The 19,067-nt window shown below is 36.6% G+C and overlaps 1 protein-coding gene across 2 annotated transcripts in view; it reads left to right on the forward strand.

Annotated features, from left to right (window-relative positions):
- sema4ba (sema domain, immunoglobulin domain (Ig), transmembrane domain (TM) and short cytoplasmic domain, (semaphorin) 4Ba) overlaps positions 1 to 19,067 on the forward strand; it is a 55,660-nt gene that overhangs the window by 29,178 nt on the left and 7,415 nt on the right. For both annotated transcript variants that reach the window (XM_044125049.1, XM_044125048.1), the window contains exons 2-8: positions 2,629 to 3,004; positions 13,461 to 13,621; positions 13,830 to 13,892; positions 14,370 to 14,468; positions 15,018 to 15,129; positions 15,876 to 15,992; positions 16,221 to 16,378. In XM_044125049.1, coding sequence (XP_043980984.1) covers positions 2,887 to 3,004; positions 13,461 to 13,621; positions 13,830 to 13,892; positions 14,370 to 14,468; positions 15,018 to 15,129; positions 15,876 to 15,992; positions 16,221 to 16,378 — 828 coding nt within the window. In that variant the 5' untranslated portion in view covers positions 2,629 to 2,886. The remainder of the gene's footprint in view (positions 1 to 2,628; positions 3,005 to 13,460; positions 13,622 to 13,829; positions 13,893 to 14,369; positions 14,469 to 15,017; positions 15,130 to 15,875; positions 15,993 to 16,220; positions 16,379 to 19,067) is intronic.

Here is a 19,067-nt window from a genome sequence, read left to right on the forward strand (position 1 = left end):
TAGAGGGTGAAAGGGATGATTCAGTTTATGCATCATGCAGGCGAGAGCAGTGAAGTGCAGAGTTGCATGTAAATTTCTCTGCTGTCTGAGGCGTCCTTGTTCTCATACCCTCCAACTTTCTCTACATTCTTCGGTCAGATTCCTGCTGGTTTTCTTTGCTGACTGATACACAAACCAAGAATTAATGATGTATCCCAGGTTTTCAATATGACTCTGCTGCATAAATAAGCATTTTCTTCTTTCCTTTACAGTCGTTCCTGCTTTCCAAACATCCTCCACCACGCTCAGATTCAGACTGCTCCATTTATAACAAGCAGCCGAGTGCTTATTGACTAAAATTCTGGATCTCCATGACAGAAACCAGGAATAGACTCCCTCACTATGGTCTGCCATTGATTTCCACAGCTCACATGAAACTGAATCTCCATTTGGTTGTGTCTGAGGAGCTTCTTGTGGCAGGTGTAATGGAGCATTTGAGGTTGTAACTGGGATGTCCGTACTAAGGTTTTCCTTTACGCCTCAGTGTGTTCAGTAAAATTACATCAATGAATTACCCTTTAACTCTATTACTGGTATAATAGATAGCTGTTGGCTATCTATTATAGAAGATTAAGTTGTTTTTTTAACAATGTCAGTAGAGATATTAAAGGGGAAAATGAAAATGAATTAATATAATCTCTGTTGATTTTTACAAGTTAACTGGATTTAATATATCAGCTTTCTCTTCTGGCATCAAAAGTGAAGTTTTATAAACAGTTTCTCAATGTCTTTAAGCTTTATAAAAAGATCTGTCAGTAAGACTTTCAATACAGAGATTTCAAAGTTAATTATTTTTGCTTTAAACTGACTTACTAGCACTAACAATACAAGGAAGTCATCGCTCATTAGTATTCAGTTATTTAAATTACTGACATGACTCAGTAACACAGAGCAAGGTCACATTTTCAGCTGACTTTTAACTCCTGATAGAATGTAAAAAAAAAATTAATAACTAATGTTACGAGACATTTATATAAAAAGGAGGCATTTTATGTGTGTGATATATATTTCTTTCTGCATAAGTCTGGTTGTGTTTTGAACTTGTATCAACAGACTTTTAGTGATGCATGTGCTACACTTGTCTTGGCTGTGTCGTTTAAGCCAACTGACAGCAGTGGTCTACAAGGGTAAAATAATTTTATCTGTGATATATTTCATTGTGGGTTTAGGTAACGGTTTGCTGACAAAACTCACAATGAAAGTTGCTTTCAAAACCTTGCACAATGCCTTTGCATTCTTTTTCTTCGTTTCTTTTTTTTTCCCCCCCAAACACAATTGTTTTCATTTACCACATTCAGAGGTGTTCTTAACTTAACCCAACTAAAATATCCCATATATTTAAATTTTTTAAAAAACCAACATAAACATCAGTCAGATTTTATATTTTATATTACTTTGTATTCTTGTGTGACCCTTTTACATTTGCCAAATTAGTGTTTTCAATTGCTCAGAAGCAGCCACTTGTTTCTGGGTTTTGGGGTTTAAGATTTCACTGCATTCTTTTTCCTCTAAGTGTCTAGATGTTCCTGCAATGTCATGTAAAATTTGCAAGGGGATGAATGCAGGAACATATTCTCATTTGATTGCAGTCACGCCGTAGGGTAAATGGAGCAAGTGGGTTTTGGATTCAACATTGCAGAGTGACTATCTCATGTCTATTACACTTACTGCAATTAGTTTCCTAAACATAAGGTGTTGCTGTGGAGAGAATAATTCAGAGATACTGCAAGCTTACTAGCAGAAGAATAGTGTTTACAGAAAGCAGTTTGTACAGTAATCAATCTGAACCTGTAGCACAAGAGTACTCAGAGGTAATTTTGGTATTAGATTTAGAAGGAGGGTATGAATGGATTAAGGGTGATAAAAAAACTACTAAACAACAACAGCTTAAAAGATCAGTTGCTCAAGCACATTATTTGTTGCTTCATCAGAAACCTCTCAGTAGAAAATTGTAAGATTAAGAATTAAAATAACTTGCAGACGACGGTAAACCAACAACAATTTCAGGTGGCTGCTTATATCGTGTTCAATTTACCTCTGAAGTTGTAACTTGCATCTGGAAATGACAAAAATTCAATTTCTAGTTCCAAATGCAATAATCTGTGGGATTTGCTCATTTATTTAGTCAATAACTATGGGGACTACAGTTTACTGGAACAATGTATTTCCCTGCATATTGTACTTTCAAACACACAATACAATGAAGCATTCATGTTTCTGAAGGTTTTATCCTGGTACAAATTACCAAGAGCTGAAACTAAAATGTAAATCATCCTACTGTACTACTTCCTCAAAATGCCTTTCAGTGCAATTTGTCATGGAAAACTCATTTCAGAATTCAACCAACATCATTCTAGAATTTCATGCATTAAAATCGTGCCATAATCACTGCGTTTACCACACCGGGAACATTGTATTCAACTACAGTAGTTCAAATATCCTGGTTAATAAGGATATTTTGCTTCACAGTAAGCAAAGTGGTTTGATAAAAGCCTGATCAGCTGGTAAATTAATTATTGTATAAAATGACGTGCAAATTAGCTCATACAACATACTAACACGTCATGTTTTTTTCTTTTTTGTTCAAAGGTATCCGTTGAGACCCTGCAGTTCGGTGTTTGCATAGAAGAGGTTTTCTGCTGTGCTGTCAGGTCAACAATTGTAATATCAAACAACAAGGAGTTCCCTCTCTTCCCAACATTTCACCGGATTTCAATCTGAAGCACCTGGAGCTGCAAGAGAAGAGAGGCCGTGAAAGGAGATAAACAGAAACTGGCACGCTTCATGAATTCCCCCAAAACCTAAAAGAGACAAATAGTACAACTTGGCTGGTGGACCTGCGGTGGCATGTGGACGATGAGTATGGCTTGGCTGTGTCTCCCAGCCTACACTGTCCTACTTCTTGGTTTCCTTCATCTGGCTGTCACAGAAAATGATGTCACTCCGCGCCTCAGCTTTCCCTACAGTAAGTCCCTTCTTTAAATAACTATGACATTTACTACTTTTATAAGGGGTTTTATTTTTTTATTTTTTTTTACTTCTTACTGACACTAGCGACATTTAGTTGAATAGATCAGACAGGAAATGGCTGGAGAAAGAGAAGAAAGACATGCAGCACAGGATCCAGATTCGGGAATCAAACCCCCGGTTTGCACTCGATGAGTGTCTCCTACATAGGGAGTACACGACAAGTAGATTTCCTATCACCAGTTTTTCCCATCTTTTAACTTCTCTAGATTTTAATAGGTCTCATTTTCTTTCATTAATTGGTAGGTTTATGGTTGTTCTGCATCATCCCTTCAATGAAACACAGGTTCCCTCTCCCGACTAATCAGAGTATTTCTGAGGACATCATTCATATATGTCAAAAAAGGGGGCTGAGTACTACTGAGCACCAGACCTTTTAAAACATTTTATTTAACAGCTGTGTATGATACCTTCTAATGGGACAGCACATGCAAATACTGTTGAAATACAGTGAAAATTATGGTTGTGACATGACAAAATGTGAAAAGTTCATGAGGCATGGATGCTTTTGCAAGGAATGCATTTTGAATCATAATAGCGCCTTATGCAAGCTGCAGATGCCTGAGGCGCCAGATGTGTTTGTATCAGATCCTTTTATGTGAACTGCAACATTTGGCCAAATGTCAATCAATTGTCAGATAAAAAATGAATGGAGAAAAAACAAACTTTACAGACCTGTTGATTTTGGTAGCATTTAACTGCAAGTAAGAGTTGGTTCTGCTGAGTTTCTGTGGGTCAAACATGTTTACATGCAGGCCTGTGGTTGTTGTAACTCGCTCCACAAATTCACTTAGGCCTTGGGTGTTGCTGCTTTTATCAAAAATTTATCTTTTCATGCCTACACTTGCAAAACTGACTTGAAACTTTGAAACATGTTGAATATTTCTGTCAGCTGTTGCTGAAAATATATTTTCTTTCAGCTGTGAAAGAACCTTGTATTTCAGGGTTATGATTTATTTTTTATTTTTTTATTTTTTTTTTCCATGAAGGGTGATTTATGGTCATGCAGCAAGACCAGGAAGAAAAATTCATGACCTTGCATCAGATTATTGTTGGGATGCAGTGGAGTTGACGAAAAAAATTGCACCTTATTATCTCCATGGAAATTAAACACAATGACAGATTAAGGAATTAGTGCGAGATTGTAGTGTTTGAACTGTGGTGAGTGACTCATGGTCAGGCTTCAGTTGTGTATGTCAGAGAAGATTGTGTGGAAGGATCTCGTTGAGTGCTCTTATATAGTCCTCTGATTCCCTTTTCAGCCCAGGACTACTTTGCGCTTTCAGAAAGTTGAGCCTGTCTGAGCTTGCGCCTTGTCTACATGTTGGACTTTTTACCTGAACATATAATCTCTCTCACCTCCCCTGCCTTTGCAGAGCCCACAGAGGCTGAGTGTTTCATAACAACACACATCATCAATCATTTTGTGAAAAGATGCTTTATGCGCTCCTCTGTTCTGCTGCAAAGATTTGCTTTTAGGGCGTGCAGCCAGAGTCAAACAACACCATAAAACATGCATGATTCACATGCCTCAAGTTCTCAGCATATAAACTGATGCATACAGTCTTTGAAACTGATGCCAATCAAAGTTGGTTGTTTTGTTCTCTGTCTTGTAGGTTTGCATTAAGGCTAATAAGGCCCACAATCAGCCTGTGCAGGAACATAACAGTGAATTAATTATATTTCTATATGGACGGTAGCTCTGAATGCAAAGGATTTATTCAAAAACACATCTTGTTGCACTTACAAGTCTGTAGATCATGGAATAAGGAAAGTCCCGATTTTCAGTATGTGAATGAAGGTCAGCAGAGCTTTGATAAACGCTGCCTTGCTTTGGTAACATCAGTTCTGCTACGCTGACATTTTCCAGTCTCCCCGCAGAAAGTCTTTGTCACATTGTATATACAGTATCAAAGCAGAATGCAGAACCACAAGCCTTAGGGACATGAACTTTATACAGCAGAAACTGTCGGGCCTCGTCACGGCTTCCGGTGCTCGCTCTCCTATCTGAACGCCTGTTAGCTTGACAGCTTGCATGCCTAAACTGTTGCAGCTTGGGCAAGCCAGAGAACCGGCTGGCAGATCTTCATCGGTAGAATTCTCATTTACTTATGTCCCCTCCACTTTCCTCTGGGTCTCTCTGGATCCCCCTGGTTCCCGCCTCTGCCTTAATGAAGAGGGTAATCTGCCATGAATAATGAATGGGGCTTTGTATGTGTTATGGTGTGAACACTTGTCTGGTTCTCATTACGCGCCTATCAGCACGGATCATGGGTTCATGGAGTAAAGCCTGCAATTGCCTTTCTGTCTGCTTTTGTTCCAGACTTTAATGTAGACCATGCTGAAGGGCTTTGTGTGTTGGAGTGCTTTTTAAAGGCACACCTATAAGCCCTCCCCCTCCTCTATTTTTTCCTTGTTGATCCCTCTGTGACAACCCAAGTGACCATGGTTCTTTATTTTGGGCTGGAGGCATGCCTGCAGCCATGCTGTGAGCGAGAACGTTTTCATTATTTAAATGCTGCCATGTTCAAATTAGCTAAATTAGCCAGTCTGCAGTAACTTCAAATGACAGCAGCTCAAGTGATATTACAGCCTTATAATGCTGTTGCTGTCTGAAAAGTATGTTTAAGTGGGATTTTCTTTCTGTTTGAGTGTAAAGTGAGAAGTGTTATTTACTCTGTAGTACAGATGCACCTATGTAATCTCTTTCTCATGGAGAAGTTCTTAACCTGGTTCAATATACTTTGTCACAGCAGAATTACAAATAGGAAATGTAGTGCTGCAAACATGTGATAACTACAACAACAAAATGAGTAATTATTAGGTAATGCCAAGCATTTATTTCTAAACACCATCTGGGTTAGAAAATTATTAAATTTTTCTATCTAAAAGTGTATTAAATGAGTTTGGCTTCTTGTATTAATAGTAAAAATTAAATAACATTGGTTGTGTCTTATTTCTATCATTTTTATTTCAAAACATCTGTATCTATCTGAATTGTATCAATATTTTCTATGTAGCCAGTCTGTACATTGTGAAAAATGTTTTTTTTTCTATTTGATGATTCCATGAATAAACCATTTCTAGCAAGCTCCTCAAACTACAATTTGTACAAAAGGACAGCATTTACTCAATCCCCACTCTATTAGATACACCTTGCTAATAATTATGAATTAACTCTGTCATAACGTAACAGCTCCCTGTGTTCTTTGTGGCATACATTCAACAGTGTTGGAAACATTGCTTAGAAATTTTGGTCTGAATTGACTTGATATAATCCCGGATTTGCTTAGAGTCTGTCATCTTATCATCCACAACGCAAATTTCCCAATCCACAACAACCCAAAGGCCCTTCACTGTCATGTTCAAGAAACCAATCTGAGGAGATGTAAACTTTGTAACATTATCCTACTGGAGGTAACAATTAGAAGATGAACACTCTTGGCCATATAGGGTCAAAAACAAAAGACTTGTCACTGGATATTTTCTATTTTAGACCATTCTTTGCAAACCAGAGGGATAGTTTGTGAAAACCCCAGTAGATCAGCAGTTTCTGAAATACTCAGCTCAGCTCATTTGGCACTAACAACCATGCCACACTCATATTTATTTTAATCTCCTTTCTTTCTCATTCTGATGCTCAGTTTGAGGTTCACGAGTCTTTTTTAATGTATCTAGATCCTTGAATATATTAAGTTGCTGCCATATAAATGAGGTCAGTGGCTATACATTCTAATATGGGTTTCTTTCATTTTTGATGTAGAAGTGCCATGAAGGTCACATTATAAGCACTAATAATTATTGTATATAACATGTTTGAATGCATATAGTAAGATTTTGTTTCTTTGGTACATTTGTGTTACTTTATAACACCACAACGTCCATATCGTGCATATAATCCTGTACCTCTTGACCTCTGCAAAGCTGCTTTGCATACAAGGTGCTTTTTGTGCTTAGCGAGTGTAATTGCTCAGAACAAATAGTAAGGTCTTAGTGCTGTGCTGCACTTAGAAACAGGTCAGGACCTCCTGTACAACCCCTCTGTTCTTAATGCTCCAGAACCAGAGGAAGGGGTCATGGTGAGTTCCTGATGAACCAGCACCTGCTTAACATTATTACGGTTAATTCAGCATTTGTTGTTCCCTGAATGAACAAGGACTGCCTCATGAGAAAACGCTTCTCCTGAGATGCGTTCCTTTTTAATAATTTATCAGAGCAAAGCAGACTATTAAAGCTTATATTGTTAATCCACGCCATGTGAATATGTAAAACGTTTCTATCCTGCCTTCCCCTCATTTTCCATCACACTTGCAGATATTTGTAGTTCTCACACCATAATATTATTAGAAATTAGCAAAGATATTGTCCCCACAGATGGTGCCGTAGGGTCAATATCTTACAAAACAACAAAATTCAGCCCCACAGTTTACCAACACAAACAGCAGGGTCACTACTTGGCCAGAGGAACTTCTCAGCCTCTTGGCCTTTTCATAATGCACTCCAGATGCTCCACTCCCTATCCTTTAGCTTTACTGGTTCACTCTCCCACACAATTATCCATTCAGGAGGAGCTTTTAAAAGCAAGCTTTAAAATACTTGGGATAATCCAGTTAGTGCTCCACTGTGGCTGTTTTGTATCTTACAAGACAATTTGACACTGCTTTAGGTTGACCCTTGTTAAAGGTTTCTGCCTCTGTGGTCACTGCTTAAATGACTCCCCGTCCTGTGAAAGCAGCTGTGAAAGAAATTCATCTGCACAGAATTTTGTACTTTATGCCCAATATGTAGGAAATTGTCCCTTTGCTCTCACATTTTCTGCACAATGCAAAACCTATTTTTAATGAAACCTGTCAGTTTCCATAGTCATATGGCTTTCTCTGTGGGTATTTCTGTAATGAATACATAAAGATTTGTTTATCTACTTTGGGTTTGTGAGTTTGCTTCTTTAATAAGTCCTGCTTCTCTAAAACCATTATTTGCTAGCATTACCTGAAGCTCCCTGAGACATGGCAATGTAGGTCATCTTAATGCTCAGAAGAGTGGGAATGGGCTCTGTCCCTTAAAGATGAGTTGTTTGATACAAATTGGACAATGGCTCTTTTTTTCTGAGCAAACAAAGATCACATGGAGTTAGTTAGTCAACATGTATTCTATATCTATGTCTCATGTAGTTCAGACTGTGAAGTACTGAAAGATCTTTTTAAATATGACAGAAAATAACAAGTCCCTGTTTTCTGGCCCCAACAATGGATAGTTAGGGATCCGTAATCTAAATCTTGACTCCATGAGGCTAAAAGCCACAAAGTAAGAAACAAAGGTGTTATCATAAAATCAGACATAAATTTTAACATACATTACATCTATACATAAATCAGTAGGTTATTTTCTGTAAGTTTAATTTGTTACATATCTATCTATCTATCTATCTATCTATCTATCTATCTATCTATCTATCTATCTATCTATCTATCTATCTATCTATCTATCTATCTATCTATCTATCTATCTATCTATCTATCTATCTATCTATCTATCTATCTATCTATCTATCTATCTATCTATCTATCTATCTATCTATCTATCTATCTATCTATCTATCTATCTATCTATCTATCTATCTATCTATCTATCTATCTATCTATCTATCTATCTACTTTTAAACATTAACAAGGTGATGCATGATTTTCCTAAACTCATCAGCTCTACAACAGAAAACCTAAAACATAAGATGCACAGACTGTTCTTTGCAACTTCTTCTGTTCATTTGATCAATCCTTGCATATTTTTATTTATTTGTTTTAAAATTGCCTTTATATTACTCATATCTAAAATTTTCTAAGTGTTTTATTCCATTTAATGTTTTAATGTAGTTTTCTTTGTATATGTTTCTTTGTTATTCTGTGAAGCATTTGGAATTGCCTTGTGTATGAATTGTGCTATAAAAAAGGTCTCATATCTCTTTTTATTATCACAGTTTTTGGGGATGTTGGCAAACATGACAACTGTGCAAAGTACATTACTGTGAATTACAATTACAATGTAGTATGCACATTTCTAGTGGTAAAAAATGTATTTATGATATTATTAGTGATATTCAAATCAAATTAAATCAAGCCTGTTTTCTATTTGTGATAATGTTCCGCTGAACTCACTTGTAAATGAGCTGATATAGAAATAACAAAAAAAGGCACCATTTAGTCAGATACAGTTCTGACTCTGCAAAAGAAAGTCTTTAGATCGCTATAAGTAAAGGTCAGAATACACTTCCTTTCAAAGATGTTCCACAGTCAATAAATCCTGCAAATGTTCACTTATGCTTCAAAGTAGCCTGCACTTTATGAAATGAATCTATAAAATCATCTTTTCCTATTACAAATAGACCTATTGTGATGTAGTTCACAATTATATTTGCCACAGATAATGGCACCCAAGACACTGATCATTAGAATGCTGGAGCAAGATCTTTGTATAGTACAATTCATACACAAAACAAATCAAAGCTGACCCAATAGAATAGAAAGGGACTCTCTTAAACTTTATAATAATCTGTTCCCAAAAACGATTTTCAAGTCCATCTAAGACAGTTTTCAGGAAATGTAACAGTGCCATTTGTAGAAATTACTTTTAATTACATAATAATGGCTATGATGGTTTATTGCTTGCAGCTGCAGAGTGTTCAGTTCATGGCTTAGTGGGTAAAGGCCACAGATGAAATGCTATAACCACACAAAGCTGCTCTCACAAAGTCCATCATCAGAGGTCTTCTATCACTGACATGATGAGATGTAAAGCCTCCAGCTCTGCCTACCAATGTTTTGGTATAATTTATTCAGTTGCCATAGATGTCATCTGTCTGTTCACTTTCTGATTATTGTTCACATCAGTATAGCACAATTATTAAAAAACAGAGATCTTTTGTTTTTAGGCTTTACTAAATGTCATTTAGCATTTAGATAAAGAAGATACAATGAAAAACCTACAAATAGAGCTTTAAAAATCACAGAAATTAGATAGAGATGGAAATAGGGTGATTTTTTTTTCTTGTTGATCAGTAAACTGCTGATTAGCCAATCAGAAAAATAATAATTCAATATTTATTTCTGTTCAGTTAATGTGTCAAATTCGAGCAGCACCAGGTTGCACTAGTCACAAATCTCTTCAGTGTTCAGTTGTTGTTAAAGGAAAACAGCTAAAAATAGTCACTGTATACTGAGTACGGGACATTACCTGTTTTTAAAATGAGTATTCAATAAACATAAGGAAGTAATATAGATTGCTTTTAATTAAAGGAGAAAAAAATCAAGACTTCCTTCAGCAAACATCAGAGGACTGTGTTAGCTTTCTGCTCTCTACTGGCTAGAAGACTCATTCTTCTTCGATGGAAGGATCCACATCCTCCAAGATATGGACATTGGTTAAGAGAAGTTATGTCTTACATTCATTTAGAGAAGATCAGATATACTGTTAGGGGATCTGTAAACAAATTCTTTGACATTTGGCAGCCATTTATATCTTATGTCGGGAATATTTCGGCAGATAACTTTGTGTAAAGGTCAAATATTGGTTCTGTGTGTGCAAACCTGTGCTCTGTATCGGGTGATGTATGAATAAAAGGTGTATTCTTGTTGGGGTAGTAGATCCGGTATAGGAGGGGAGGGTTGGGAGGGATTTTTGTTGTATATTTCGTCAGTTTTTTTTTTTTTTTTATGTGTATGTGTGTGTGTGGTGTATGTAAAAAAAAAGAAAATAAATCAAAATTGGCAGGTTTGAAAAAAAAAACCACATTAGAACTTAGCTATAAATTTAGAATCTATATGTTCATCTTCTAGTAAGGTTTTCAAATGCTTTCAGTGTAAATTTGAACAATATTCACATTTGTTTGTGACTGATTTACTTTTATTTGACAAACTTACTGCTGGAAACTTATGTGAGCAGAAACTGTCTTAAAATAATCAACAAGCTCGATCTGTACAAAGTACAAGTCAACAAAACAGTTGTTTCTAAAGTGCAGATAGTTGTTGTTTTTCCAAGTTATGTTTGTAGATAAACCCTCAGTATCTCTCCAACAGAGCACAATTCCCGCATTTTCTCTTACTTGCCAGTAAAATCTACAAAGTCTGTCATATCTTATAGAAAAGCAAGGAATTTTGTGGAGGAGTTTGCACGCTTCGGGAATACATTTGTACTAGAAATTTTGATATAGTACAAATTTGATATAGTACAATTTGCTATACTGATATGAACAATAAGCAGAAAGTGTTTCAGTTTTCCCACAACCTTTTGTTAAAATAATACAAAATTTATAAGACTCTTCACTGCAAAAGATTATTTACTTTGATAAAGTCATAAAAGTATTTTTTTTATTATTTATATATATATATATATATATATATATATATATATATATATATATATATATATATATATATATATATATATATATATATATATATATATATATATATATATATATATATATATATATAAATATGCCATTGTTTAAGTTGTTTATCTTTCACAGCTGTGGTGTACCAGTTTGCCAGAATTGATCTCATTGCAGAAAATAACTCTGAATATATTTTGAGTTGAAAAAAAATATTTTATGCTTATGTTCGTAATAAAGGAAACGAAACGAGTTGCAGAATACAACGGAGCAGCCGTTCATTTATCCTGTAGTGCTACTGAAAAGCCCCCTGTGGGTCCATGTACATGGAGCATTGCCTCTTGTGGTTTCACAGACAGATTTAACTACAATATGGCTCAGTGTTGCCGTGGCGATGGACTCCTATTAACATGTTGTTTTCCTGGGGGAAAGGAAGTCTCTCAACCTGCTGTAGAACCAAGGCACGGTTAAATTAGGACACACATACTGCAGGGTGATTGAGCTTCTTATGAGTAGAACTTAAAGACTCCTCCTGGAGTGAGTTGGTTAAACATAGGAAAGTACTTTAAATTGTTGCCAGCACCATCTTGGGTTCAGTCTATCCTGATGCTGACATAGATAAAACACAACTGAATTGGTTTCTGCACTTAATGCATCACTGTCGTTTTTTTGCATGTGGTTATTCCATTAAGTTATATTTTGAGCGAAATCAGTATCCCTTTATAAGACAAATAGGTTTAGGCTGATATTAGGAGTGAAACATGATGGTAAGTCCCCACTTTTCACCTCACTAAATGTTCAGTCTCTTACAGCAGTAGTTGAAAATTGAAGCAGACTCTTCTTTTTATGCAAAATCCCATTAGAAGCTAACAATCCAAAAGAATCCTTTTAGGTTTTTTAAAAAAAAAGCTCTTTGATCTGTTTTTTCCTTCAGTTGCCATATTTTTAGGGGCAGAGGTTCAGGCCCCTCCAGTTTCCATCAGCTTCCACGCACTGTTTACATTGGCATGCAATTAAGGCAACTCGTTCAAGCTGGGCCTGTGCTGATGGCCCGTAAATCCAAGAAACACATGGGCTAATAAATCATCAGCAGTAGAGATTCAGGGAGTTGATGATTCAACCTTTGTCTCTTTATTGAATCATGACCAATTAGGCAATAACACTGTTTAACTGTAACAGATGCATGAGAAAAAAGATACACATAATGACATTTATTTCTTGACTTGATGTGAATCTCTTACTAATAAATTGGGTATTATTGTTCCCAAAAAACTATTGTTGTGATTTAACAAATGCAAAGAATTAATTTGATATTATTTCATATATTTTCCCCCCAGGGTGATTCTATTCCATTTTAATTTACTCCATGGTCAGCAATGTTATTCCACTGTATTTATCCACCATCCGTCTCCTTGGTAACTAAGTGCTTTACGGGCTAATGTTATAGTGGTAACTTTTACTGCTTATTATATTATTGCTCTGGGTTTGAACTCAAATATTCATCACTGCATAAGTGTATGTTACAATGCAGATGCTTTGCCATCTGTACATAAGGACATTAACCGCCACCACTAGTGCATAAGAAGACATTGCTATAAATATTATTTTTGTATACTTACAGTTGGAAATAATTCACCCTTTATACCAAAGTAATTATTGACATTATTCTCAAAACTAAATATTTAGTAATTAATTAATTTCACACTACTTTCAGAATCAAAATTCTCAAAAGATGTTTTTTCTACAATTGGAGTAAAGTTATGTCCTGAACCAAGCATGTATTTTATTTTTATTTTTGAATGATTGTTCCCAAAACCTATATTTGAATGTTTAAGCTGTAATTGTTTTCCTGCTATGTTAAAGGGTAGCTCTTACTGCTATACCAAATGTCAAATCATATGTTATCTGTTGAAATGTTCATAGTGATAATTCATTTAATGCATTTACCTGTGATGTCTGAAGAAAATACAATTAATATTACTTACATTGACCACTTTCTTTTTCTGGCCAGATGCAAAGGAAAGGACAACCAGAAGCTTTTCAGCCAACGGGGTCTTCAACTTCACCTCCCTCCTGCTCAGCAGTGAAGACAACATGCTGTATATTGGTGCCCGGGAGATTCTGTTTGCTCTCAACCTCTCTGATATCAGTGCAGCAAACCTACAAAGAAGTGTAAGAGAAGAGCCTGTATGCTGCAACCTTTAAACTGCACTGTGATGTTAAGTGTATAAATATGAATGTAGCTCCTTGAATCCCTCATGTAAGGTGGAAATTTGGCAATAGGGATTAAGTGATCACAAGAGTGCAAGCTGAATGTTATGCTTTACAGTGTTAAAGATGTAGTTTAAATACCACAGTGTTTTTTTTTTTTTTCCTGCAGCTCACGTGGAAAACTCCAGAGAGGAAGAGAGATGAGTGCAGTTTCAAAGGAAAAGATCTTCAGGCGAGTGAATTGTTGGTTTGAAGTGCGCATAGCTGAACTCACATGGCTCAAATATTATTTACAGAATTTCAGCTCTGACTGCCGCTGAATGACATTTGGGAACCAAGCCCAGGCCAGGAAAGAAACCTGGATGTTTCCTGTCATCTTGGAACTTTCCTTCTCATAACAATGGATTTTCCCCTTCCTTTTCAAATACGCTGTTTAATTGCACGTTTGTTAAACTTCTTTACTTTAGATCTGAACCTTTGACACAGGAGCATGTTAGCAGAGGGAAATGGAGCTTGTGTAAACGGGGGAGTTCAAATTACTATGCAAGAACGAAACATTTGATCTTTATTTTAAACTTTGCGCCTTTTTCTCTAATCTCTATACTATACAATATAATAAAATTTAATATAATGTCCATTGTTGCTTTTTTACGTGTTATATAGCAGCTGGAAAATTTATAATAAACTTTTCCTTGTCTTTTTAAAACAGAGGGACTGCTTCAACTACATAAAGATTTTACTGCGTATGAACAGCACTCATCTGTACATATGCGGAACGTACGCCTTCAGCCCAATGTGTGCCTACATTGTAAGTTTCCACTCTTTCAAAGATATCCCATCTGTTCAATAGCCTTGCTTCCTCATTTCTTTAAGATTTACAGACAACAGTAATGTTTGTTTTCCCCTCATAAAAGGTGATTAGTCACATACAGGACTTTGTGTGGGAGTCATTTATTTGATTTTAGTGGAACATCATCTCAAATCTGATGCATCCCACTTCCTGCCTCTCTACTCGCTCAGCATTCTGTCTGAGTGAGACGTTCAGACCAGTCAGATACAATATACGTGCATTATTTTATTAGCTTTCATGTCCGTGGGGATAAGATCAAAATATATAATGCATGTAATCAGATTACATGAGAATCGATCTGGTTTTTATACATTTTCTTCAGATCTTTTAGTGCCTTTTAGAACAAGCCAGAACAAACAAACATTACTGACCTGCACTTCAACTTTGGCCAAAGACTGACCACCTTTTAAAGCAAAATCTGACAGAGAGGTTACTGTCAACTTAGAGCTTCACCTTTCAAAATCCCTTATCACATGTGGTGTGTGTGTACGTGTGCTTGCCCCTCAGAGGACTGCGGATTTCTCCTTTGTCAAAAATGATGCTGGTGAGATTGTTACAGAGGACGGACGCAGCCGCTGCCCATTCAACCCAGAGTACAAGTCCACTGCCATCATGGCTGGTAGGTTTATACAAATTAAAGAGCACACACTGGTTGTGTTACCCAGCAAAAAAAACATATACATATGGAAATTCAAGGATTTCTCAAACACGTATGGATAAATCAAAGTGTTGCTCCAGGTGTGTTTTTGAAGACGAAATTGTCGTGTTCTGTGTTTTTCTGTATGTTTATTTCAAGTTTCCTGTGTGTCTGAGTCTCTGTGTTGTCCTGTCTCCCCTTGATTAGTTCCCAGGTGTGTCTCGTTCCCTGATTACCTTTTGTGTATTTAATGTCACCTGTGTCTCCGTGTGTTTGTCGGGTCCTACGTCTGGTTACGTCCGTTTACGTCTGTGTACGTCTAGTCCTCGTAATATCCTGTTGCTACCTGTTGTGAGCTTTAGCCTCCCGCTCAGCAGTGCTGCCAGGTCTGTGGACTGTGTTTTCTGCATATTTATAATTAAACTCCTCATCTACACCTCATTTGGGTCTGCTGCGTTTACCTCACCGCCTCCACACCACACCCATCATGACAGAAATGACATGAACATATACTTAAAGGGACGCTAGTTTGGAAAAATGTATTTCAAAACTTAGAAATTTGGGAGTAAGGGGTTGATAACCACGAAGCCTTGTTAAAAGTTTCAAGATGCATATGCAGTGATGTCAGCGATGAAAACTACAAGATATTCTCTGGATTTCATTACTATGTGACGCAGAAACATTTTTCTTTTGGAGAAACATTGTGATCATTCTTGTCTGCATTGCAGATGGGGAGCTGTATGCCGGCACAGTCAGTAATTTCCAAGGAAATGAACCCATAATCTACAAAAGCTTGAGCCAGGGAACTGCTCTAAAAACCGAAAACTCTCTCAACTGGCTTCAAGGTATATTGATGTAGTTGTGTAGCAATGCTTTTTATCATATCTTTCAGTGATAACATTTCTATTGAACAATGGATAAATACTCAGCTTTAAAACAGAGTGCCGGAAATGCTGCGTGATCAGTCTACAATGGAAAACCATCTTCTGTCCCAGCTGGATGTGGATTTCACTCAGCAGTGGGGATGTATGTTCCCAGATCCCAGTGTGACGGTATTGTTACTTTCCTTTCAGACCCAGCCTTTGTTGGCTCAGCTTACATACAGGAGAGCCTGCCCAAGGGCAACCTTGTGGGCGATGACGATAAGATTTACTTCTTCTTCAGTGAAGCAGGGAAGGAGTTTGATTTCTTTGACAACACTGTCGTGTCACGCATCGCTCGCGTGTGTAAGGTGAGTGATACTACAGGGCAGATATTTCCATCTGAGGATGCTTTTATATCCTTAAGCAACATCTAGCCCTGCAGTCACTTTAGGATTATATCGAACCACATGGAGGTGAGGGCTTGTTTGTCTGTTTCATGTATTTGTTCTCAGTCTGCCTCCTCTAAATGCACATATATCATCTCCTGATTTCAGCTTAAATACATCTTGTGCAGCTTCCACTCCTACTGGGTGGTGATATAGGGAAAACATGTTCCCTCCATCTGTTCGCTTTGTTTGATTTTTTTTTTCTTTTTTTTTTCCAAATCTCATCTTTAAATTCCTAAGGAACAAATGTTTGTCTTCAGATCTGGATTTGTTAAACAGACACAGGCGCTTCAGTAGTAGTATTTGAGATTATCAGTTGTGGAATGTTGACCTTACAAAATATTTGTTAAAGATGACAAGTATTTACATGCTTCTGAAATAATAATATTATCATTGTAGCTCAGACAAATGTATGGTGACCTTTCACCCAGAAATATTTCTACGAATACCATGAAAATATTATTCACAGACGTTTGAGATTTAGATGTAACCTCTTATGCTACACTGTTGCCCAATGCATCAACATTTATTTGACCCAAAATATCTCTCAAGTAAAGTCTCTGACTGTCTATTAATATGTGTGAAAGTATTTTTTATATACATTATCCATAAACTGAATGATTAATTTGATAAACCTTATTTGAACTGTCCTTTCATTCAGTGGAGTAATTATATTACTTGAAGCAACTCCAGCCAGGAGATAGTGTTTTGTGAATGTTTATTTACAGTCTTTGGTCCTCCCTAAGTTTAAAGAACATGCAAGGAAACATTATATATCTAAAATATATTTCATAATTCTTAACCAACATGACTTAGCTGCATGTCTCACAAAGTCCTCACAGGATCGGCTGGCTTTCTGTACGGAAACTGACAGCTGCGTGGAGAGACTCAAACACAAATGTGCTTTTCTTTAAAAGTGTTAAAAGTATCTTTAAAAGTGTTTGCTCCCCCAGCCCCCTTTCATATCACAGCCTAACATTCTGCAAGCCAAAGAAGCAGCACCAACTCTTAATTTTTTAAGTGGGATCTTTAGGCAGACAAAACCCCAGAGAGGCAGACTTTGCGTTCTTTTCTCTTTCCCTCTCTTCAAGCTGTTTGGCAGTTATGAAGGCCTTTGAAGGCCTTTCTTTAAACCTCTGAACAAGCAGTAAGGATTTTTATAATAAAAAATAAGCGTTTGCCAACCTAGAAAATATATTGTTAATTTCTTATTCAGCAAACTTAAACACTTTCCCCAATTGTTATACTCTGTAGAATTTGAGTCAGTACATTTGTTTTTTTTGGGGGGGTTTTTTTCAATCAGTCCTCTATTTCATGCTATTATCATAAATAAGTAAATAAATAAATAAGTTAATTAGTCAATTAATTAATTAATTATTCAGATGTGCGATGGACACAGAAAAATAAAAGTAATTTTTAGGAAGGATATTTTACAGATTATAAAATAGATAAGTCAAATTAAGAGTATTTATGTAAGTATGTTAAGATACACTGAAAGATATTAAACTTCTATAAATGTTTGCATTTCTTTGGGGAATTTAACATGACTAATTCAAGCTTACAGACTGAACTGATGCTAGACAAAGTTGAACTCCTGGGCATTAATCTCTACCAGGCATCGCCCAAAAGGTTTAAACTGTCATTATTCAACTATTTACTTACGTTTTCCAAACATTCAGTTTAAAGGCTCCATTTACCAGAATCAAGTAATTACTCACTCATGTAGTTTTCTCAGAAATTGTAAAATGAGGAACTCATCTTAAAGTTTCCTGGTACAGATTACACATAAGGGAATTTCCACAAACTTGAACAAGAATCTTTAAGTATAGAATGTAAGCCAGAAGAAAAACAAAAGCTGGTATAATTGGCTACAAATGATTTAAATAAAATACTAAAATCTACACTTTGTTTCTGTTATCTCCCCAAAACCAGTTTAAATCTCTGCAGAGGCTGCTTTCTCTGTCATTATGCATGTTCAGGTGTTTGCTGCTTTAGCTCTGCATCATCGGGGCAAACCTGGGAACAAACAAAACAAAGTGTGCTCTCATTTGCGTGATTTGCTCTGTTTCCCAGAAAGCTGCCTTTGCCGGCTGGCTTGTCCATGAGCTGCCTTTCAAACAAGGGATGCTTTTACAAGAGGATTAATGAATGGAATGCATTTGCTTCAATTATTTAGTAGCCAGTTTAAGATCACAGTAGCTTTAAATTATAAAACATGGGGATGTGTATCTGCCTGGGTTACTGCAATAACCACAGTCATTGCTTCAGTATTTGTTATGGATCATTTCATCCCCAGCAGGGCTCCAGTAGTCTCCTAGGAGGGCACCTAACCAAGGTTTTAGGTCATTTAGATCATTCAGGTCCTTTTTTTCCGTCTTCTGATCATCACCCTTTCATCGTTTTGTATATGTGGGAACACTCACATCTGAGTCTTAAATCCATCAGATCAGACATCAAACTTCCACTCTTGTCTCTCAGCATGTATTGCTAAATTAGCTCTCATGTCAACAAGATCCCGTGTCACTCATGGCACTATAAAGGATTATGCCAAGGGCAGCAAGTCAGAGGGTCTTTGTCAGGGAAGAGAGGTTGTTGGGGGGCATTGTTTCTT

The sequence above is a fragment of the Gambusia affinis genome, linkage group LG08 (assembly GCF_019740435.1).
Source record: "Gambusia affinis linkage group LG08, SWU_Gaff_1.0, whole genome shotgun sequence".
NCBI lineage: Eukaryota > Metazoa > Chordata > Actinopteri > Cyprinodontiformes > Poeciliidae > Gambusia > Gambusia affinis.